The 24897-nt window shown below is 35.1% G+C and overlaps 1 protein-coding gene across 19 annotated transcripts in view; it reads right to left on the bottom strand.

Annotated features, from left to right (window-relative positions):
- The window catches only part of BAZ2B (bromodomain adjacent to zinc finger domain 2B), a 142785-nt gene that overhangs the window by 13042 nt on the left and 104846 nt on the right, over positions 1–24897 (bottom strand). For 14 of the 19 annotated variants that reach the window (XM_083841634.1, XM_083841637.1, XM_083841633.1 and 11 more), the window contains 15 exons: positions 24374–24584; positions 19127–19219; positions 18928–18989; positions 17529–17594; positions 16825–16890; positions 16124–16168; positions 15846–15878; positions 14594–14659; positions 13019–13159; positions 11955–12209; positions 11401–11615; positions 9872–9946; positions 4580–4823; positions 2596–2658; positions 1243–1387 (listed from right to left, as the gene is read on the bottom strand). In XM_083841634.1, coding sequence (XP_083697760.1) covers positions 1243–1387; positions 2596–2658; positions 4580–4823; positions 9872–9946; positions 11401–11615; positions 11955–12209; positions 13019–13159; positions 14594–14659; positions 15846–15878; positions 16124–16168; positions 16825–16890; positions 17529–17594; positions 18928–18989; positions 19127–19219; positions 24374–24584 — 1780 coding nt within the window. The remainder of the gene's footprint in view (positions 1–1242; positions 1388–2595; positions 2659–4579; positions 4824–9871; positions 9947–11400; positions 11616–11954; positions 12210–13018; positions 13160–14593; positions 14660–15845; positions 15879–16123; positions 16169–16824; positions 16891–17528; positions 17595–18927; positions 18990–19126; positions 19220–24373; positions 24585–24897) is intronic. The other 5 variants (XM_083841636.1, XM_083841635.1, XM_083841629.1 and 2 more) reach the window with 2 other exon arrangements.

Below are 24897 nucleotides of genomic sequence, written 5' to 3'. Positions count from 1 at the left end.
ACCTGCTGTGCAGTTAAGTACCACACAAACATTCACTCACTTTGCTTCCCCCAGTGGTATGGGGAGAATTGGAAAGGCAAAAGTTAGAAAAGTTGTGGGATAAGACAAAAACAGTTTAATAAGGAAAAACAAACAAACAAAAAAACAACTAAACAACCAAAGGAAATAATGCTATTGCTCACCACCAGCTGACAGATGCCCAGCCAGTCCACAAAAAAAGGCAGTCCCCACACCAACTCCACCCCCCCCCCCCCCCATTTTATTGCTTAGCATTATATCATATGATACAGAATATGCCTTTGGCCTGTTCGGGTTTGGGGTCAGCTGTCCTGGTTGTGTACCACCCAACTTACTGGCAGGCAGCTTGAGAAACAGAATAGGCCTTAACTGTGTAAGCAGTGCTTAGCAAGAACTAAAACATTGGTGTTATCAGCACTACTTTCATTACAAATCCAAAACGTACCACCATCTGAGCTGCTACGAAGAAAATTAACTCTGTCCAAACCAAACCAGCACACAGATACATATCAAATCTTTAAACATGGAATATTCTGTGTATTTGTACCCAAAAAAAATATCTACTGAAAATGACAGAAAGAAATGAATATCCATATATTCTGTGGTTGTCCTAGCTTTCATATGCAGAGTTCACTGCCACAGAGAAATAACTAGAATCATGGAATCATTCAGTTGGAAAAGACCTCTAAGATTATATATAGCCCAACTTTACCCTGGTACTGACAAGTCCACCACTAAACCACGCTACTAAGTTCTACATCTACACGTTTCTTGAAGACCTCCAGTGATGGTGATGACAACCTGGGTAGTCTATTCCAATGCTTCACAACCCCTTCAGTAAAGAAAATTCTCCTAATATCCAACCTAAACCTCCCCTGGCACAACTTGAGTCCATTTCCCCTCATCTTATCACTTAGTGCCTGGGAGAAAACAATTCAGAAAGAAAAAAAGAAGAAAAAAAAGAAGTATGTAAATATGAAAACTTTATTAATTGACAAATGATTAACACTCATTTTGAAAGAAATATTAACTGTCTCACAACCAGAAAGGTAGTATCAGAAAGCGCCAAATGAGTACAAGAGGTTTACTGACAGTTACTTCTTTAGCCTCTGGTTGGAGGTAAAGCCTAAAGACCTCACTACACAAAAGTATTGCCTACAGACACTGGCAGCATGTCTTGGCAAGGTAAGCCCTGACATGACATTATTCTTTAATGCTTCTTACCTTCACCACTTTCCATGCCTTCTACAAAAACACCACCACACTGGGGGAGAATCCAATACCGGCGCCTGTAACGATCTTGACCAAACATCATTGAACGCAAACAGTGTGAAGCTTCAAATAATTTCTTTCTATACTGGCTTTGTTGCTGTTTTAAAAAAAGGAAATCATCATGATTGAATAGATAAAAAAACAACACACAACACAAAACATCAACAACCTTTACAACAAAACATCTTCTAACTGTCCGACTGAACAGAAGTTCAAGAGTCACATAAGTAGGCTCTTTTAGAGAAGATCTTTTTGCGTGCTATGTGATATTCCACTCACGGTTGCTGCCTTCATTATTTTACTTAGAGAGAGGCCTTTAAAAAAGGCAATCGTATTCTGATTCACCTTACGTTTATCAGCTTTCCTCTAAAAACACATTTTTTTAACGCTAGAGCCTGACTTTTAAACACAGACTCACAGAACAAAAGGATCAATGACAACATTGCTCAAGAACAACTCAAATCCAATCAATTAAGCAATAACAGCAAATACAGAGCACTTGAACATAGCCAACCAGGGTGTGCTACTGCAGCCACTGATGGGAAATTAATGAGATATTTTAACTGGTTCATTAAAGAATATTCAAACAAACAGTTCTACGAGGGAAGACAACAAGAATTTCAGTTCATTTATTCACTTTTTTCACCACTAAATTAACACTGTTGGAAGTCAGGTGTAATTCTGGACTGCTAATTTTTTTGCAAATTGGCACATGAGAGAAGCCAGCAGACAATGCTTTAAACATCATATTTTCTGATAGAAAGAATAAACTTGTTAATAAAATACATGGTCCATGAGTAGCCCAATCTACAACACTTTTTCTTCAGAATTTATGTTTCTCTTTCTATTCCGTTATTTCTTTAAAAATCTGAAGCAAAGATAGCTCTCTTTATTGGCCTGGAACATAGCTGTAGCAATTAGCTAACTATAGGAAGAAATGAGAACTGCAGTCATTTGCATAATGAAAAACATCATTGCTTGTTGTACACAAAGCTTTACGATCACTTTCTAAAATCAGAAGTTACGTATGGCTAACAAAGATTTGAGATGTGCACAGATATCAATAACAGCTTTCTAAGCTTCTCTTGAGTCAAATCCACTAGTGCAACAGACAATCATTCTTTGGATTAAACTCACAATTCGGGTGTCATAAACAGCATCGTCATTCACATTTTTATTAAATGAAAGCTGATCCTGAGTTCAATTTATATTAAGGCAGAGGGTGACGAAGGTGACGGCTTATAGTCCAACTCTTGATATCCAGCAATCAAATCTGAATTATAACTAAGATAGATGATCTCTCACCTTTGTCAGTTTTTCAATCTGCTTCTCTAGTTCTTCAACACTTGCTGTCTGGTCTCCATCATCCTATAATCACCAAATATACTGTCACATCAAATCTATTTCATGATAAAATCATACTAACTCTATCTTACCAACATTACAGTAGAAAAGATGTAACAGAAAATGAGACATCAAATGTGACAGGCAAATCCTAAGGGTAAAAATGTTCAAATATTTTACATGTTGGATATATTTGACAAGAAACAACATAACTGGAAAAAGACCCGTCTTTCTGAGTAGCATTAACTACTGCATATGCAGGAGAAAGCTGGTGGCCAAACGTTTGCTGAAAACATTCTTTTACTGGAAGAGATAATTCAGTTTGTGCATAAACACTTAAAACTATAGAATTTAATCTTATTTCCTATGAAGTTTTTTGGATATTCAAGTTCACTTAAGAGTTTTTCATACATGAAATAATGTAACCTGTCAAAATCTTATCAGTCAGTCTTTGGTGAGAGCAAACTTGCATCTTATTTAAAATGTCTACAAGAAATTGTAGAGTCACATAAATAGCAAATCTGCTGTAACATTTCCAGTATTAATCGTCTTAATTTTTGAAGAGGAATGCACCTGTGATTAAGCCTATTAGCCTATAAGCCTATTTCCCCCTCTTTCTTGTCACAGTTTAAAAGATTAGTCGTTTACATAACAAGAATTTTAATTTAGTTCCAGAAAGTCTTTGGGGATAACAGTGAGTTTAAAAAAAATCCTAGGAGCTCCAAATTACTTGCAACATAGGACACTGGTCTTCTATTTCATGGCTTTGTAAAAGAGTACCAGAGTGAAGCCATCTGAAATACCACATACAGCACAAATGCAATGGAAATCTTTTTTTTTAGAGGTGTTATAGGACTTCTGTTTGTAAGATGTGCAGTGCACCAAACTGTAAGATTGCATTTAAAAGAAACAGATTAGGAGAAGAATGTGAGATTAGATATGCAAATATTATCTATTTTAAATTCTAAAATATTAGTTTGTAAGAACATTGTGCTATACCTCTCAGGTGGTCTCTTTGATTCATACAAATTAGTTATACTTGTAATAAATTCTCAATAGTGGCAAAAAGGACTGTTCCTACACTAGAAACTAGCTGGATTTCTAACGAAGAGTGTTTCCAAAGATTTGAGTTTCCACATTAGCGTTACACGCATGCACTCTTTGAACAGACATATTCACAGCACTCTTAAAACTTTAATGTGAATTTTAAAAACCGTACACAAATATATCAAAAATATGTCATTTTCTGGCAAAGTGCAACACCCAGTGCTACAAGTTAGTATTTGGTATTGCTTGTCTCCTTTATCAGGTTTCACGCAATACTACAGTGAAATTTGTGGACTTGTGGCACTTGTACCAAAAATTCACTTTGTCAGCAGTAGAAAGAGTTCAGCTCAAAAAACTAAAAATGTTTCAGTGATCCTTACTGCATCTGATATTGGCTAGTAAAAATTTTATCATCTTGTGATCAAATAAGTTGGGGAATGAAATTCACTTTCTCCAATACTCATTAACCTAGAAAAGTTAGGAAGAAGCACACAGTAAAATCACAGGCAAGTTTTATAACAGATAATGTTAAATTTAAGGTTACAATTCTTTACTATTATGTTAATTAAAAAAAAGACCTTTATTTTCCACTAATGGAAACTTCAGTTATGCACGTTTGCTAAAAAATCTACAGCTCTCAGGATCTTGTACAATCTCGCAGAATTTCAGGAAAATTAAAATGAAGTCAAAACAAGCAGGAAGCTATCAATATATACATACACACACACTCTGGAAAATAAACTTATTCAAAAAATTTAAAAACAATGGATGTAAACTATTTTTCCTTCATTCTTATTTTAAGATTTTGGGGAAATAGTACCATGTTGCAGAGAAACAGAAAGGAAACAATTTTTAATTTACCAGTTAATTCTGTTTAAGTATATTTAAAATCCCTCACCTCATCCTCACAAACTTCTGCCTTCTTTCCTTTCTTATCTTCTTTGTCCTCTTCATCTTCCTCATCCTCATCTGCCTGATCATCACTATCATCGTCGTCATCATCATCATCATCACTGTCCCCACCCTTTCGTCTGCGTTTGCGGCCTGGTGTTGGTGTTTCCAAAGACTGCTGTTCCTCTCCTATGTCACCACCTCCTGTAGCATCTCTTTTGCCAGTTTTTTTGGCATGAATTATTCTAAGCCTTTGAAAACATGACAAGGAGTGAAATTATGAAGCTTGTTTGTAGCATAAACATATCTTTCTTCCTGTGTGATTGAAAGTGAACCATACATTTTAGATTCAAATTAGTTCTTCTGTTCTACAATGATACTGTATTACCTGTTTATTGTCATTAACCAACAGGAAAAAAAAATCGGACTGCAGAAAGCCTTTCAACTAATTCAGTCCTGCAGAGAATCTGTTTCTCCCAGGACTGCTGTATTGCATAACCATTTAAAGGAAATGCAACATAAAAGTGGTTTTGAGAAGTCAGAAAGGACAACTAGAAGAACTATTTCAATTTCTTTATCTTCTGTTTTATGCATTTAAGAGTATGATCACATAAAATACCTGCCCCATCCACCACCCACAACCCCTGCGAAAGAAAAATTCCTAAGTTGGAAGTATGAAATTACTTACATTTGCATAGCAACAGCATGGTTAGAGTATTTTTTTTTTTAATTTCAGATTTTTATGTTTTTGTTGGTGGTGTGTTTGTTATTGTTTTTTTAATTTATATATTATTTCACTTCAGTACGGTCCTTTGATTCTTCCATTTTTGGATACAGTTTCTCTTCTGAGAAACATTAGCTACCTAAACTACTAGATCACTCCATCAAACCCTCATTTTTCCTTTTATGAAAGAAAAAGGAAACTTACATACCAGTAATTATGGTTGTTGTAGACCTTCTTCTTCTATAAAAACCCTATAAGACAAGATTCCACACAGCAAAAATTATAGTTCCACCTATCAGGAAGCTAGCAGGCAAACATGCTGAATCGCAGGAGGTATAAATAGCCAGGCCTAACCAGTCACTTATAATGCAGACCAAAAATGCAACTGTCTTAGAAGAGATTCATAAACGTGTAGAAAAGACAAAGATTTTATAAGAGATGGTTGGAAGAAGGTAGGATGGGAAAAGTAGAACGGTAACGACAAACACAATTACCAGTACGTAATTTTCCCTTGTCGCACTTCTCTCTCTTCCCATCCTACAACACAATATTCCATACAGCAAGTGGCTACAAATACAATGAGTGTTGTAGAAGTACTGGCTTCTTAGTCAATGTACACTGACAAATGTATCAGCTTTCTAAAATGCTGATAAAACCATGCCAGTACTCAACAGCACAGATTTTAATGAAGCTGTCACTGCTCAACTGACAGTAGCAGTTTTTAAAAAGCAAGAAATCATCAAGGGGACTGCTATTTGCCTTAGAAATGTTTTGGATTTGTTTTTAATGCAGTGGCTTATCCACTGAAGAATTTATAAAGTTTTATGATTTTATTTTGCAATCAGTAATGGATTTTTAGCAACTTAGAATATTTTGGACAAAAAAATTGAAGCCTTCCAGTGACTTTGGAAGCAAGTACTATTTTTTCAGCTGTGGTGCAAAAAGCTTTAGTCTTACCAAATATCAACATTACTCAGGCTTGCACTGAATTAATTTTTATTTATTTATTTTTTTTTTTAGAAAAAGATCTACTTTTACTAGGGTAACTTCAGACCATCAAATCCTCTTCAACTGGACTGGAAATTCCTGCCTATGCACAGAAATAAACTATCAAACAAAGCAACGTTGAATGCTGTGTGACTGAACAACTTTAGAGACAAATTAGATGAAGATAATCTGGGAAACAACTCAATAAAAAAAGCTGGCAGATGAGTTCAATGATCAACAAACACCCTCATTTATATACCTAAAAGAAATGAGAACAAGTGAAGAAGGCTACTTTCACTGAAAGCAAAAATAGAGATAAAATGCTGGAAAGCACCAAAGGAAGCCTGCATGACACTACAAATAAAGATGGAAATGAATCAAAGATGCCCTCCTTTTATAGCAGTACAAGCTCCCAAGGCAGCTGTCTGTATCCAAAGTAGCACAGAGGAAGAAATCAATGAGAACGTAACTTCAAATAATGTTCAGATTTGTCAAGAGGTGGCACAATTTTCTTCCTACTACCTACAAATATGGCTGAGAGAAGAAAACCTTCACTCAGAAAACTCTTTCATTTCCAACTCTCACATACAGACTAAAAGGACTTCTGTAACCTATGAAGGAATTACTAAGTCCATTGGCCTATAGAGAAGAACGGGTGACCCACCAAATACTCAGATATGTGACTTAAGCCGACGCTTTCCTAATCTGTAATGTTTACTAGATCATGGAAATAAAATTCCCCTTTTGAAAGCCTCCCCCGTAATTTTGTACATGACATAAATATTAACAAATAGCAAGGAAAAAAAAAATACTAAACATCACATTCTCTTAAGACACTTGGGGTCTCAAAAATTGAAAGTTTTCCAAATCAGAATTACCTCCTACCCAAATTCAAGGTGTAATTCCTACCCCTGTCTAACACTGTTTTTGGTTTACCGTTATCATTTACAACTGAGATGGCCTCATTGGAAAGAAATTAACTTACAAGGAGTATGCCATAACACTGGAATGTTAAAAACAACATCGTTGTTGTAAAAAAACTTGTTCTGCAGTATTTCAAAATTTCAAAGCTTTGTGAAGAAATAGGTATTATCTAATCCTTCAAGAAGCCACATTTCATTTTTATTGCCTTTTACATCGATCAAGCTACAAAAGAGATGTCAAGAAGACATGTAATGGAAAAGAAGACACTGAAGTTATGATTATCTAGCAGTAAAAACACCTGGTTCATCTCAGGGAGACAGTCTTCTGACAATAGCTGTGATACAAAATACAGATGACAAAGAAAGATTAATTGAACTGATGAGACAGATACCTTCACAAAAATGGTGATTAGTATCAAGATTCACACCTAAATGTGAAGGCAATAGATGTGACCTCTCACTGACCATCAGCCCTGTAGAAAGTGTAGTCTAGGCAGCTCAGAATTCAGTTTCAGACCATAAATAATCTAATTCTCAAGGAAATCTGTTCAACAGCCATAAGAAAAAAACAACAACAACAGTCTCTCTACCAGCTTTTTCCTTTTTGAAGCCTGGGATTCTAATGGGCTTTTTTTGTTTTGTCTTACATCTTACCAACATAGGTTTTCATATCTCCCCCCCCCCCCCCCGAATATCCGGTTGATAAACTAATCTGAACAACAGTAGGAGCATATGTAAAAACATCTTCTGACACAAGCAGAATCTCTTCTTGTCCCACTTGTATATACTTCAAGACAATCTGGACATCATCCTATGATGATTTACACGACACATATGCTCAAATCCGGTACCAGGCTGAGCTGAAATAAAACTCATTCCTCAGAATCCTTTATTCTATCACTACACACTTTCCACATACAAAGAGCTTTTGTTTTCAGGTTTATGTGCATGTAAAAAGTGTACAGGTATCTGTCAATCACATGGCAAGTATTCAAGAGACCAGATATTCCTAAAACTGTCTGGGACTGGGATATTTAAAAACTAGCCTGAGCTCTAAAATGGATGGGGAAAATAACATGCATAAGAATGAAGCTTAGAAGCTGAAGAAAGACCAAACAGAAGGCTTAAATGAACAGGTTTCTTTTCAGAGAAGCCCCACAACAGTTGTAAGATTCTATGAAAATCACCAACTGACAGAAGAGGACAGCATTGTTTTTAACCGGTCAATGAAATCTCTTCTTTAAAGCTTCTGAGAGTTCATCAGAAAAAAAGTGAAAAATTCAAAGATTTTGAACCACAGATGAGAGAGATGAGTCAAGTCCAGTGACTTCAAAGAAGCACAAGAAGAATTTCTCAGAGTACTCCCATAATACTTACACTTTAAAGTAGGAAAAGCACTATTGAAACCTCACATCCACACAGGAGAAGAAAACACAAGAAAAAGAGAAATGATTGTAGAAAGAAAGAGCGGCTTAGGGCTTCAGGGTATTACGCCCACTATTTGAAGGGAAAGAAAAGAACGATCATGAGAGAAAATGGAGGATCCTACATCTACAAGTACTTACAGTTTGATGGAGGGAGAGAAAGACTAAGGAGTCCCTTAGGCGACAAGAACAGGCAAGGGTCCCATTCCACTAACAAATAATTGTCTACATCAGAACTTCAGCGACACTTTTTAAACTATATCCCCTAGAAGAAATACAGATGAAGACAGAAAAAGGTATTTGGACTGTCCTAAGGGATAAAATGTATTAACCCTATACAGACTGATATCTACAGTATTAGTAGAGAGTTATTTTTACTGGTCTTATTTTTTCCTCTACCTCCCTCTTGTCCTTCTTCTTTACTTCTTCCTTCTTCCTTCGCAGATACATTAAAGGGAAAAAAGGGAGAAACAAGATTAGAAACACAAGTACCTAAAGCAAAGACTAAGAAAGGATTCACCATTCCTGGTAAGAAGTAAAGATGACCAAGAAAAAAGAAAGAGTCTGGCTATGCATTTTTACCCCCTGTGATTCATGAAATTTATGCCTTCTAGCTTCCTGGTAGTTGGAGCCATTATGCTTGCTGTATGGAATTTTGTCTTGTAGGATGGGAGAACAGTGGGTATGATGCTGAACAGTCTTAAAACGTTCCAATTTTACCTTAAATGAAAACATTAAAACATCCCAATGTTTGCATGCTACAGACAATATCTAACTATAGGGAATGATGCAACATACACAAAATGGAAACGTTAATATTATGTAATATAAATAGGCAAAATTTAATGGGTGACTGTTGTATGAAAACCATGTTTTCTTAAAATGCCTTTCAGAATGAACATTACTAAGTATGGTAGGTCCAAAATAAACTTTGATAATGTCAATCACAATTTGACTGCTCATGTAACATTCCAATAAAAAATATATAATTTTTTTTTTTAACCAAATAACACAAAATGGACTTAACTTAGTTCCAGTTATGAGGGACACTAACACTCTGAATCTCATGCTTCTTTAGCGTATGGTAAAAGACTGGTGCTGGGACACTCTAAATTAACTTTTTGGAAAATCTGTAATTGCATCAGATAATTTTTAACTAAGAACCAATTGCCTATATAGTAGCGTATCTGAGCAAACGCAAAAAAGCAATACGTGGTAACATTTAAGGAAATGAAACTTACTTTCGAAGTTTGCCTTCAACCATCCATTTATCTCTCCTTAAGTTCGACATATAATCAATGTTTTTGTCAATTTCACTGTCAAAGACAAAATAATCCAAAGTAGTCAAGGAAACACCATTAACTGTGATCTTACATATCTTTTTCCGACAGACATTTATGCAGAGATTCGTTGTCTCAAAGAGCTACCTTGAAGAAATGCTTAAAGTACAAAATAATTTTAAAGCTAGGAAGTTTCAATACTTGGAATGTCCATGCAGTGTACTACTGTACATGAATCATGCAATCTTTATTTAGAATACAATGTAAGCTTTCAGAAGTATGTCATTCAAAATATTTGACACTTCTTTTCATAGTTCCCATTCAATGTGAAGCCTCCAGCTGTATGTACCACAAAGGAGCTAGCCTTACACAGAATACAAAATTATCACAAATACAGCTATAGTATTCTCTCGAGGATCCATGTGATCTACAAACTAACATCTATTTTCCAATACAGACATTGAAGAACAAAAGTAGTGGTTCAGTTGTCAATTATCTGGGAACCCACACCTGAGGAATTCCAGCATCAACAATTTAGCAGCTTATACTTGTTTCAATTACGAAATTAATAATAATTACGAAAATGAAGCTCAACTTGTTTTTGAATTATTTTTATAAATCTGGTTTTACAGTTCGTCATCTGTAATATACATAAGTGAAACAATTCCTTGCTGTGATGAATTTGATTAATACACATGAACTCTCTTGAAAAGTACTTACACAGCACTTGCTCTAGCCAATTCTCTTGCAATGTTCCAGCCTTTTTTAAAACATGAAACATCTCTTTCGTTGAGCAACCCTGGTTAACTACTCCAACACATTGTACCAAGACAGACAGAATTGGCAAGACACAAAAACCTACTCAATTTGGTCATAGAAGACTATCACAGTAAGCAAGCATACGGAGGTGAAGGTATCCCAAAGACTGGCATTTCCTAACTTTTTATTGCATGTTTCTGGATTTTTCAATGTTGTATATCATAGCTTTTTTTTTAATTACAAAATGCTATTCATCACCAACAACAACTGAAGTACACACTTTCTTGAATTACTACACCATGATAAATCAAGCCTGCTACTTCAGCTTACAATTGACTTAAAAGTATTGATGTATTAAAGTACTGATATAGTAAAAAAAATAAATAAATAAATAAAAAGGAAAAGAGTACTACAGACGATTTACACAGCACTTCTACACTGTTCCCCACAATACCTAGTAAATTTCTTTGTATTCAACCACATTTTTTACTCCCAGAATAGTGGATTTTACTTCAAGGCTTAAAAAAACAAAGCCAAAAAACTTGGCAGAAAAATGGCTAATCTTCTGTAATATCAGAAGTACATAAAAGCAAGCAGCAGTAACAGCAGATTTCAGCTTTCATTTCGAGAACATCAAGAAGTCTCCTGTAACAAAGTAGTGTATACTGCATTTTTAAACTATAACATTTTAATAATTTTATTTTTACACATCTGTTCGAGAAACATCTTACCTGACCACACTTTTACTGCAAGCTAACTCATTGACAAGGAAAGCAAGAACTGCTGCTTTCTGAGCTGGAGTATGTGCCTGAAAAGCTTTTGTCTTCAAGCTCTCTGTAAGCTCAGTTTGCCCACAGTGAGCCTCCATAAATATCTGCAAAATCTCAGATACATTATCTCGATTGATGCCAACGTTCAGTAAGTGCTCCCCAAGAATAGTCTTAGCCTAAAAATAAAGATATTTCAATTAATCACATTTGAAAATATTCTTTTCACTGCAGACCATATTATTGTTTATAAAACAGTGATGTGGTTTTGCTTGCTTTTTACCACAAGAACTTCAATCGAGATTTTTTAGTAACAAATTAGAATGTCTTCACCCTGTAAGTTTTTAAGAATAGAGATAATACTAATATTAATGGCATAAGATAAAGAGAATAAGAAAATGTGTGTTCCAACTGGACTATTTTTGTATACTATGAAGAATGCATTTATAAGTATACTTTTTTTACTATGGATTTTTTTTTTACTTTTTAGATTTTTTTTTTTTTTTTTTTTTTTTTACCTTGTATCCTGTAACAAGTCCTGGATCACAAACAGCTGCAGAGACTAGCTTTACAAGCAAGTCTTGTATTTCTCCCATGCTGTCCCCTATGTTTAGCAAACCCTCTTGAAGAATACTCAGAGAAGGGACTTCCGTATTCACATCAAAGCCAAGAACTTTACCAAAGTTACGCAAGAACTGCACTACCATGAGACAATCTGAAAATGTGCTTCCAGCAAGAACAAGGCCTGGAATGCGAGGCAGCTCTGGCAAAGGCTGAAAAGTAAGGAAAAATAATTAAAGATTCAGTAGTATATTTCAGAGGATAACTTTTTTTGATACTAGCTAGGGAAATTGGCTGATACAATCATATAACTTACAGTATATTAACAATAGAAGGTGAAGGCACTAGAAGAGCTGCCCCCCACCCCATCCATAAATCATTATTGTTTATGAACTCATCATTACTGTTTAACTTTTTCACTTAGTATTAATTAGACTGTGGCCTCCTATAATTACTTTTTGGCCAGGAGAGGTTCTCAGGCTGTATTTTGAGCCAAAGTACCATAAAAGGTGGCATAAAAATATTTCAGGGACACAGAAGGGGAAAATTCTCCAGAATTCTCTGGAAAACTTGGGCCTTGAGCTTGAGATAAGTACAGTCCTGAAGGACAAGAACTGACAACACAGAAGCTTGGAAGAGTAATTTTTTTTTTTTTTTTTTGAATAATGGCTTAGAAGAGTTGCACATATGAACAAAGCTCTATTTAGTGCCTATGTACTGAGAGAAAGTGCATGTTCCTGCTATAAAAACAACTGAGACTACGGAATTTTTATTAAAGCAATCATGCAAATGGTTTTTGGGAAGCAGTCCACTTTTAAACAACATGTTTTTAACTAAATATATCAATACCCACTTCAGTGTTTCTCATATACTGTATTTATAGATTTTAAATATAGTTCTTTCATTATCTAGACCAAAACTTGAACGCTTGATGAGTGACTGCAAGAAAAATAGTTATTGTCACAACAGCAGAAGACAGAGACATGAGGCAAGGAAATACATTTTATGTTATTACAATTACCTTCTGATCTGCTAAGCACATATCTTCATTAGGCTTCTTTAGCTCCTTTGCCATTTCCAATTCCAATCTTCGCTGTTCTAGTTTACGTTCTTTATTTAATCTTTTTTCATCACGTTTTTCTTGCTTTAACCGCTCTTTTTCCTTCAATAGATTTAAAAGGGCAGAAAATAAAACCTGTGTACTATACTTACAGTGTAACAGTCTAAGAATTTGAAAAGTACTACTTAAGTAATCTTAGTACTTACTACGGCAATTAAGGAACCTGCATTCAAGTAAAAGGAAGGTAGAAACTACACAAACAGAACAAAATAAATGAATAGCAAATCTAAGATCCACTTAGATTTCTCTTAGATTCCAATTTAGAATCTGCACACACTACTCTATTACATGGACATGTGAGAGTCAATATTTTTAATTTCACCAGTATTGTACAGGTACAACACACTGAAATATTTTCAGCCACAACAATATATGTGGAATACAGAATCAATGATTTTTTCACAACAGTTGTTTTAATTTAAATTCCACCCAGCTGTGTAAAAATTAGATCTACTCCTTATTTTAGTGCTGCTGTGGAAAATGATCTTCATAATATTCAGCTCTTAGTAGCTTTATTTGCATGGTTATCAATATAATATGAAACATTATCTGGGCTATTACATTTTACACGTTCACTTCTCCAGGATCAATTTCTCTATAGGACATTAAACTAAAAGACAGTTCAAGTAAAATTGCAGTTGCACATGATATTTTCTCCCTTAAGTGACAAAACAAAAATCCTACTGAATAATGCATCTTTGTAATCATTTGGATGCTATGAATTATATGTTGCTTCCAAACAGCTGACTGGACAGCTCCTAGAACCTCTCCCGTTACAGTTAAGTGCACAAAACTCTTGATAAAGCCAACTGGTGATAAATGCATGTTTAAAAACTATTTGTTGTTCATTGATCCTCAGTTAATTACAGGGAAAATGCTCATATACTCATGGTAGCTTGCTACCCTGTTGGCATAAATGAAGTGATTTTACCATTGTTTGATATTGCTAGCCTGAAGTACACAGAACTCCAGAATAAGTAAAACCCTCATACTGTTAGAGATGCATTCAAGCCTCAAGGTAAATATATGATGTGTTATCTCCATACCACCAAAGTCTTGGTCCTAAATTCTTAGGAAAACCTTCTATTACATACATTTAAAGTGAAATGTTTCATGTGAGTAAAAAGTAAAAATTGGTTTTCCGTGAATGAGAAAAAGCCAAACTGACTGTTTATCTATAAAGAGAATCTGAATGAGAATTTTATTTTGCTCCTTTTCACAGAAAGTCTTTAACTCTGCTATTTATATTAGAACTAAATTTTTATTACTAGTATAAATTGAAGCAGGTGGCAAAAAACAACCTAGAACAAAAAGCAAAAATTTCTATCTTAGCATTAGATGAACTCATTTTGATGGGTTTTGGATTAGGTTGTGCAGGTTCACACTACCAGCATCTAATAAATGGTCCTGGTCTTCTACAGATGACTGCAGAATGAGCAAATGAAAACTTCAAAGTTTCACTGGTTAATTACTCACTTCTGCTTTTTTACGTGCTTCCATGGCTTTCATAAGCATCATATGTTGTCTTCTCCTTTCTCGTTCCTATTGAAACAGATAGGATTAGAACAAAACTAATCCACATGTTAATATCGATAAAAAAGCTAAGTACAAGTTTAGCATTAATAGACAAGTCACAGTAAATACTAAATATAGAACAAGAATGGCCAAGTCTGTGCATGTTTTAGTTCAGGTTTAGAAAGCAAATACAAGAACAATCAAAAGCAAAACAGGTAAAGCAATGAATATGGAGACAGTGTAAAAAAAAAGAAGCATACAGATTTACTTGTGGTCAGTTGTGATGCTCCTTCATAAGCTGGCAGAACAAAAAGCATAATGGTTGGCTGGAACAGGTCAGTTACCTTACATCTGCTATCAGGGAACTTGCAATTTACTTCCTCAATAGCCAATTCAATAGAAATTTGTAAACTGGTCATTTTGAACATTGCAAATATTAACATTTCTGTGATCGAGCAACAAATTAGTATGATGAATTTTCTCAACTCTAGATCAAGCTAATGCTGGCGCAGCACATATACATACGCACTGACACTTGAATTTACTGATGCCTGTCCTCCAATAAGTTACATCAATAACTTCAAATGCATTAAGGAGCTGTATTCTAGAGTGGTATGTATGTTTTTTTCTGCCTTAAAAACTGTAGAATAAGCCTTGGCTCCAGTAAAAGCAAAAGGTATTTTACCATCTAGTTCAATGAGAGTAGGATTATAGGCTAATGTTTCACTGTATAATTATAATGTTATGTATTTACACTGACTGAAAGCTGATTTGCTCAGTATTTTGCAGACTTGGGAGAGACACGATCCTAACTTCTAAAGCAGGTTAATTCAAATCATATTTAAAAACTTCTAGATCCACTCCCAATGAATGGGACAAGGTTTAGAAAAAGTATCCATGTGACAACCTATTAATTTTTGTATTAATTAATCCCTGATCTTACACAGTTGTCCAATTTATGTTGGGACATCAGCAACAAAGATTTCTGTTTAAGAACTTATTTACAGATTGCCACGTTCAATTTATATACTTTTGAGATGTCTTTTTTTCCCTTAACAGACAAGACAAGCAGATGTATGCAATGCACTGTGCTGTAAAGCCATGCAGCAGTATGTAATATGACAGCAGCCAGTGCTACATTTTATGCATTGCTATGACAACCATATCACAACCAAATCACAATGCGGTGTTAGATGTACAAAAATAAACATACCCATACCATATCTAGTCTATGCCTCTCCAACTCCTGGTAGAAAGAGTTGGCACAACATTATGAAACAGAAATCACAAAGTCATAAAACCACTTTTAAATCCCCCAAAAGACCCCAATACCAAAGCAAAGCAACAAATCATAAGATGAAAGAAAAATTGTGCAGGAATCAAACCCAGGAATTTAAAAAGGGTATATTTTGAAGATTTTTCCCCCACATTACTTAAGTAGTAGTTCACAATTGGCATTCTGCCTGCTTGGTCAACCAAATGTATACCAACCTGGTGCTTGAGAAGAACAGCTTGCTGCCTTCGCATCTCTTTTTCCTTAAGCAAAACAACAGAAATGTATCTTATCAAACTGTACTTACTAAGATGAACATATTTGCTATACTAAAACAGCACATCTAATTAAGTTTTCTTAGTTTTATTTCCCCATAAACCAACCACAGAACAGTAATAGTATATATGAAAGCAAATCTACCGAGTTGGGAGTTCAATGTTAAAACACACCAACACCACCAAAGCAGTAATAGAACTACTAATATAAACTACTTTTTTTCCGGTGTCTGCAGAAGAGTTCTCTAGTCTTGTATACATCTAGCCTATACAAGAATATTAGTTGGGAAGCAACAAAGTATTTTAATAGTGTGCTTTAAAAAACATTGTGAATAATGCTATTGCAAAAGCATTTGAAGCTATGTAAACCAAGCATCATGTAAGCAAAACTCCTGGTAATGGCGTAAAAAATTAGTCTCTATGTCAATATATTCATGCATGCATGCATGAATGTTTCTGTGTTTCTATATGACACACGTGTAAAAAGTTCCGTATGTGTTACATACCTACAAAACATATGCACACTCAGATTTATTCACATGCCATACCTATTCAGTTGAATACTCTTCCTAAAAATTGCTCTTCTGCATCAACACATATTATGCATAACAACACACTTATTTTTCAAACTCTTATAAACTAACCTTGATTCGCTTTTCAGCTTCCAATAATTTGGCATTTGCTGCTTCTTCCTTCTTTTTCTTTTTTGCCTGTGCATGCAAAATAGGTCACTCAACAGCAACTTCACAACTTAAAAATAATCTGACTAGAAATAAAGCTATACACCATAAAAAGCTGAAAATGACATCACATATTAAGTGTACATTCCAAGTAATTTCTTCCTCAATGTATGTCACATAGTCAATCCATTCACTATGTCTTTATTTAAATTAAGACAGAATAACAAGTCCTACGCAAAATTGCTTCACTTGGATATTATAACCAAAAATAAATAAATAAAATAACGAAACAATAAAATATAAATGGCAAAGAGATTAAAAAATTAGTATTTGCATGATAGGAAACTTGAATACTAGTGATCTATCCTTGCTGCTACACTAGCAAAGTAGTACATTAGAACAGCATACTAGTATTGTATACTACTTTATTATAGCTTATATATTCATAAAATTAGTATTTTAATACTACTGCATTTCATACAAAGTAGAACATATTGCTTTAGCATCCAAATATTGCAAAATTGTACTTGGAAATTTTTGAACTGGCTTCTTTAAGTCCATATTGTTAGAACTGCTGTATTTGGTAACATTCTTACTTCATGTGTGACTATTAAAGGACAACATTCTCACAAATGCAAACACAGAAATACTTGAGCCGTTATGTCTACCTCTAAAATTTGTTGAGCTCGAAGCTCTTTCTCCATTCTGATTTGCTGGATACGCTTAATTTTCTCCTAGAAGGGGAAGAAAGTTAATTCTGTTTCTTGAAAACAATATTAAGGAAAATTACTTCAGAAAAAAAAAAGAGCAAGTTTATACACATATACCTTCTGTTATTGAGTCTCACAAGCATTACAGTCAATTGTTCCCTTACAGTAATGCATGTTTAGAATTTTTACTAGCATTAGAAGATGCCTGATATATCCCTGAAAAACCAACATTCACAGTTATGCATAAGTGTTCATGTTTAGGAAGTCACAGTATTATTATTTTATTTCTTTAACAGTCTTAAGATTGCCAGATAATGACACTATAAGTAAACTTGCAGTGTTCAAATTCTAGCAGGCAATGGTGGAGCTATTCAGGAATGAATGGAAATGGGAGTTTAAACACAAAAAAGGGCAGTGATTTGATGTAATCTCCCTGAAGAAGAGATACAGGGGTATGTCAAACCATCATTTTCTGCCTTAGTTCTAGGAGCCTTTCAGTTGTGGCAACATGCAAAATCTGAGTACTGTGAAACCCAAAGCACTTGATCTGTCAGCCAGTAACAGTCGCCCACATGCAACCTGGTTAATGTATTCACAGTTAAGTGGACTTCAGTATCTTTAGATTTTTAAAACATTCAGATAATTAATGATTAGTTTGGATGCCTTAATAACAAAAATTTTAAAAAGGAACTGACCCTACAGCCACAGACAACATGATGTTATTTCTTTTTGAAAGCTTTCATATTCCCAACATAAATAACATCTCACTATTTTGTTAAAATTCTGTTGTTAAAATAATGAAAAGCCTGATACCATAAGTAGCTTCACGTGGTAATGTTTATACAGGCACATTCTCACTTTTGGTAGAAGCATTTGCTATAACAGTATTTGACAATACCTGTATGTATAAAAACATATTAATTCATTGGCATACTGAGATATAACCCTTCACACACAATCTAAAACCACTGAGAGATAGCCAGAATCCATGAAGAAGCTAACTACACTATTCTGGTATGTACAGAAAGAGATACATCATTACTTGTTTTCACGGATCTAGTTAAAGGATGACCACATCACCACACTGGAGCAGCAGTTTCTGAATTTCTTACCAATGTTGGCAAGCAGCTACATGTATGCACAGCTTAGATCAACACAGACAAATCTGGGATGTCCTGACAGCATGAACTGGCATGACAACAGAATTTACATTTTTCAATAATATACAGTGTGCTCTGTAGAACTAGATTTAAAACATTCACTTTGTAACAAGCAGACTTAACTTACTAAATAATTTAAAAACCAAAACTCGGTAATTCAAAACAAGAAGAGCTTAATCAGCAACCACAAAGGTTACCTGCTGCTTCATTATCTTTATCTGCTCTTTTTGCTTTCTCTTTTCTTCAGCTGCCATAATAGCTATAAGAAAGGCAAAATAAATAAATAAATAAATAAATTAGTATCAGCAGAAAATGATGAAAAGCATACAACTTCACGTCAACAGTTCTCAAACTAATCTTCCAGCAGGCACAAGCTTTCACAAGTCTGATACTTGCCTTGCTGTTTTTTTGCTTCTTTGGCAGCTCGAGCTTGTTCCTGCTTCTGGAGTTTTCTTAGTAGCTTTATTTGTGCTGCTTGTCTAGCTATTTCTGTTATAAAAAAGGAATTGAGTTCATAAAAACAGTGCTGTCCAACAATAAAGACATAGCTCACATTTCCAGATGCTTGTTTGAGGTAAACAAATGGAGAAAACAGTCCATTTCTTGTGCACGTTTATCTTGAAAACATTCAAGTACCAACTACTTTGGGGTATTTCCAATATATATATAAACACAGACACAAGCACAGATACATATTTTTATGTATATATATGTATGCATCAGAAAAACTGTGGATAGCTTCTACATTAAGAAATGTTTTATTTTTGGAGGAGAAATGTCTCCGTAAAGTACGTGATAGTATCCCGCTAACAATGCTGCTTTGCTTAAAGCCAGATTTCTTCTTTCTTTTTAAAGCAGAATATATTTGTCTCAAAGTACCCGATCATCATTTCTTTCAGAAAGCATGAAATTACTCTCTTCCTTATTTGTTACTTCAAATAATCACCTAATCCTTCTTGAACAATGTAGTAGAAGCAGACTCAACTGGGACAGAGCATTCTTTAACCATGGCTACGTACAGACAGCTACCACTCTTTTGCTAATTAGTAACTTCCTGACTCGTTCTAATATTACAAGTGAGAACAGTATGAAATTTGGGTGAACTGTGCATGGACCCAATGATGTAGACAGTTATAGGAAGGATTTTTCTGGAGGCTAAATTCAGCTTGCTATTCAAAGTACTGAAGCCCAATACCTCCCTTATAGAATTCTTCAAAATAGTGCCAGCTTCCTGTCCAACGACCAAGAGGCAGGCAGACACATGGAATGCCCATGTGTAGATCAGACAACGTTGTAGATAGTTAAGAACATTACAAATAGGTACACTACAACTGGGAAACCTTCAGGGCCAAGGGGAAACAATACATAAGAAGCAGCTAAACATGAACTGCAACAGAACTAGAAGCTAGAAATTTAACTTCTCCTCTATGTCCTAAATTCTAACTGTGATCTATGGAAAAGCCAACAGATGCAGAAGACTATTGAGTCTAAACTGGGACGATCCAAGAGGAGGATGTAGTTAATGTGCAGCATGTCTTTGAAAAAACAAAACACAAGCAAACAAACAAACAAAAAAAAACAGAAGGTTAAAATCTACAAAAAACCAGGCACAGCAAATCAGACCCACCTGCAATCCCATTCAACTGCTGTGTGCTTTATTAAGAAAAAATTTTGAGTACTTCTAAATCAAGGCAAGGAAAAAAAAAAAAAACAGGAAGAATAGAAACTAGAATTCTTGGCATCGAATGATAGTCTAGATGTAACGGACATCTCACATACATGTTACAATGTTCTTTAATAAGATATGGCATCGATGGGAATTACAGGAATATCAGCTGACCGGCCTTCTATGTAAAGTATGGCATCAAGACATAACAAAAACATTAAAGGAAGAGACGCTTGTAATCCACTTGGTGGAACATTAAAAGAAGGTGTAAAAAGCAGTCTTCAAGTGTGCAATCTTAAAGTGAACAACCTCGAAGCAGTTAAAGAACAAAAACCATTTACTGATCTAGGTAAATAAACACTGTGCGACATTTCAAAAAGGAAAAAGGTAGTTCAATAAAAAAAAGACACATGGCTCTTCAGAAAAGGAGGCTGTCATAAGAAAACAGTGAGCACTTAAAAATAATAATTTTGTTTGAATAAAAACAGGAAAGCCTATGACATTAAAATTAAGGAGGGTGTTAGAAGGGCTAGAAAAAAATTTGAAGAGCTCCTTGCATAGGGTGCCTGAACAGACAGTGAAAGATCTTTACACATATCAAAACAAGAAGCCAGAAATGCAATCAGGGGGACCTAATGACAGACGGAGTATAGTGACAGAACAAGGGTTAACAATTGTAAATTAAAAAAGGGTAGGTTTAAATTAGATGTAAGGAAGAAATTCTTTACTATGAGGGTGGTGAGGCACTCTGGGAGGTTGCCCAGACAAGTTTTGGATGCCTCATCCCTGGAAGTGTTTAAGGCCAGGCTGGACGGTGCTCTGGGAGATGGGTTGGAACTTTAAGGTCCTTTCCAACCCAAACCACTCTGTGATTCTATTATTCTATGAAACAGGAAGAAAAAATGGCTTAGCAAAGAATATTAGTGAATTGTTTGTGCTAGTCTCTATGGCTGAAGATGTTGGGGATATTCCCCTACACAATGTATCGTCTACAACAGGTCAAAAGAGCTAGATGAACTTAAGGTAAATATACAATAAGATGCTAACTGCACACCAGGATTGGACAGAGTAAGCTGAGAAATCTGAAGGAACACTAACTTGGAACCAGAGGGGCATTGGTCTGGATGTTTATTGTATTAATAACAGCCACTTTTCACCTGTTAATAGGACTAGTGACTCCCATCAACAAAACAGGCTCTAGAGGAAGTCTTATAACATGCTCATCTGCTATTTCCATTTTCTATTCCTCTTGAGCTTGAGAGGCTTCATTGAGTACATTGTAAAACACGATCTGTTGAGACAGTCAGCATGGCTTCTGTAGAGGGAAATTCTTCCTAATTTCAGAATTTTACAAGCATGTCAGTAACAGGTTGATGAAGGGAATGTAATGGACAGAGCACGTTTAGAATTTCAAAAAATCTTTGACAAGTTTCCAGGTCAAACATTTATTAATAAAACTAAGCAGTTATGTCACCAAAGAAAAGCTCCTTTACAGACTGAAAGCTCATTAAGTGGTTGCAGGCAAAAGGTAGGGATCATCAGTCACCTTTTGTCATAGAGAAAAGTTAGTGGAGGGTATCCTCAAGTATCAGTACAAGAACCACCTTTATTTAATCTCTCTTCATCAATGACCTGTAAAGGGTACAGAAAAGTTAATCCCCAAATACGCAGATGATATTAAGCATTCTGGAAAATCCAAAGCTGTGCTGACACCAAAGGACTATGGAAGAGCCCTGCAAAGCAGTAGGTAAAGGCAGTAGAGAAGCTTCATCATAGAAAAATGTAAAGTAAAACATCTAGAAAAATACCAAAATCAGACACAAAAGAAGATAAAAGGGATGGAACAACTATATTCTGAGAAAAGACTAAGAATACTTGGGCTCTTCAGTTTGGAGTGGACAAGATGAATGACAGAAAGAAGCAAGGTTTGCAAAGTCAAAGGACACAAACTGGAGAACTGTTATTCTCCAAATCCCACAATCACAGAACTATGGAACACCACCAAAAACCCAAGATTTTTTTTTTGAAAATTAGCAAAACTTCTTTATCGGTATTTATCAGACTCCAAAAACTTCTTGTCGCAGGATGCTGTTAGAGCAAACATCAAGTTAAAAAGAGAGCGAAAAGGCTAATTCATGGGAAACAGTTTCATAAACAGAAAACAAAAGATTCAAGAAAACTTGCATTTCTTATATTCTCAGAAGAGGAACAAAAAGAAGCAAGATAGGTTTGAACATACGTAACATCAAATACACATTCTGAATCTTATTTTATATGTGGACCATATGCTTCTGTCCATTTTACTAAATGCTCTAAATGCTGCGTGTGGTGGCAAAACAGACATGGGAGAGCATTGTCTCCCCCCTTGCAGTGATCAATATGGGGAAAAGGAAGATACTAAATAAAGCAAAACATCTTATGATTAGTGACTGAGACTTATCTTTTCCCACTAAGAAAAGAGTTCTTTGAATAATATCCTGTACCTCCACAATAAACAGACAGCCTCTCAGCAAATGTTGTGGTGCTTCAGCAGTTGACACTTCACTTATAAATAGCTTCCCAACTCTCACACTGGGCAAAGCATGGTGGTGACCTTAACACTCGGGTAGAACAGCTGCAAAACACTTAAAAATACTTTGGGTGTCCTGAGAGTTGTTTTCTCTCTGTCCTTCTGTCTAAAGCATTACCATCGAATCTCTTAAACGTTTTCACACAGAACAACACTCTGCAGACACAAACAAGAAAGACGCAAAGAACTGCACCAAGGAAATATTCAATGCACACACAAGGAAAACTTGCAAAATACTAGATAGATACCCCAAAATGTGTCTACAGCAAGCACATGAAAGAGCAGTTCTGAAGCCCAAGTTAAAACATCCCAGCCCCTGGAGGTAAGAATTTTTCATTAGCTCCATTTGGAAAATATGATACAGTTATGGACTAAAGAATTGAAATTCGAAGGTCACATGCCCGATGTTTATTTAAAATAAGGCCTTCATACCCTTGATATCTAGTAGTATTCCCTAACATTAAAGTGCTACTGTATACATTAGTACTGTGAACATGTAACAGTATTCAACGTTATGGGTCTTAAGATCTCATCACTATAAATGATTTCACAAGAGCGTTTTCCCTGGAACAGCCAAAAGCTTCACAGAAACGCTAACTTCAATGGTTCTAAATTTCAGATGTGGTAGAAATAGCTCCGAAGTTTTATCCATCCAGATTGTTTGAATTTATATAGCATTGCCATTTTTTTAAAGCAACATTTTTTTTTCATTTTTAATAAGGCAAAGGTGTGTTGTTGGTTTTTTTGGTTTTTTTTTTTTTTTTGAAAAAAGAGAAATCTACAAATGTAATTCCAAAAGTAGAAACAAACAAGTTAAGCTGATTTACGTAAAAAAGATCAACTTCTGAAAAAGTGAAACAAAAAAGGGCCTTTCTAGTTTCAATTTTTGTTTTTTTTTCTTTTTTTTAAATAAATCACTGCTCTCTACAACTTAAATCATAACATTGTTCTCTGCCTAGTGAGATCAATTCTCTTTCATTCAGTCATAAACACATTGTAGAGGCTGAGGGAAAAATTAGATTCTAAAGAGGGTGAAAAAGCTAATCAGTTTCAATTTCTTGTTCTGATGTTGTTTGAGCTGCTATCAGGGACCACAGAGATCTGATCAGTTTTGCCAATTTAAAGGAATATCAATAGCAGCAAAAATATCGTATGCCTGCTTTTTTAATCTATATAACTAAATGTACGTAAACTACAGAATAAGCTCTTAGACATACACCTGTGCACACATGCATCTTCCCTTGAATCATACATATATTTCCTGATCTCGAGACAGAAAAGGGCTTCAATAAAAACATTTGACGAAGTTCCAAAGTAAGATGTACATTACTTCTCTTTAGAAAAACATTAATCCTCCATGTACATCAGTACATGTCTTTGTTTGTGAAAGCAGTAATATATTTCTTACCTTGAGCCTGTAGCTTTCTTAAAAGCTTTGCATCAGTGTTGTCTAGAAATTCAGTGCCGCCAACATTTGGAGGTCGGCCTTTGCGTCGTCTCATTCTTGATTCCTCTCTTGAATGCTGTCTGTCTGGATTTGGTGGTCGTCCTCTACGCCCCTCCATAGCCCTGATACGGGGAATGACCTCCTCTTCCTTCAGAAGACACCACTGAACGCCCTTTTGATTGACACATTTCACAAACAGGTATTATAAACGTAAATTAAAAAAAAAGAAAAATAAGACATTTGAGAACATGACCAGTGCATGTGTTTTATATATATATTTACTAAAAACCTATATGCACACAGATATATACTCAAATGAAATATATATATATGTATACATAACATACAAGAGTTGTGATGGACTGTTTGTGTAGTACGTTTCAATGATGCACAGAAGCTATATATTGACAGCTTATCACTACAAAGCATTTGTTAACTGTACTAATATGCAAGATACTAAAGTCTATTCAGTGGCATACAGAGTT

Source organism: Anser anser (assembly GCF_964211835.1).
Source record: "Anser anser genome assembly, chromosome: 6".
NCBI lineage: Eukaryota > Metazoa > Chordata > Aves > Anseriformes > Anatidae > Anser > Anser anser.
This window is presented reverse-complemented; position numbering and strand designations above follow the sequence as displayed.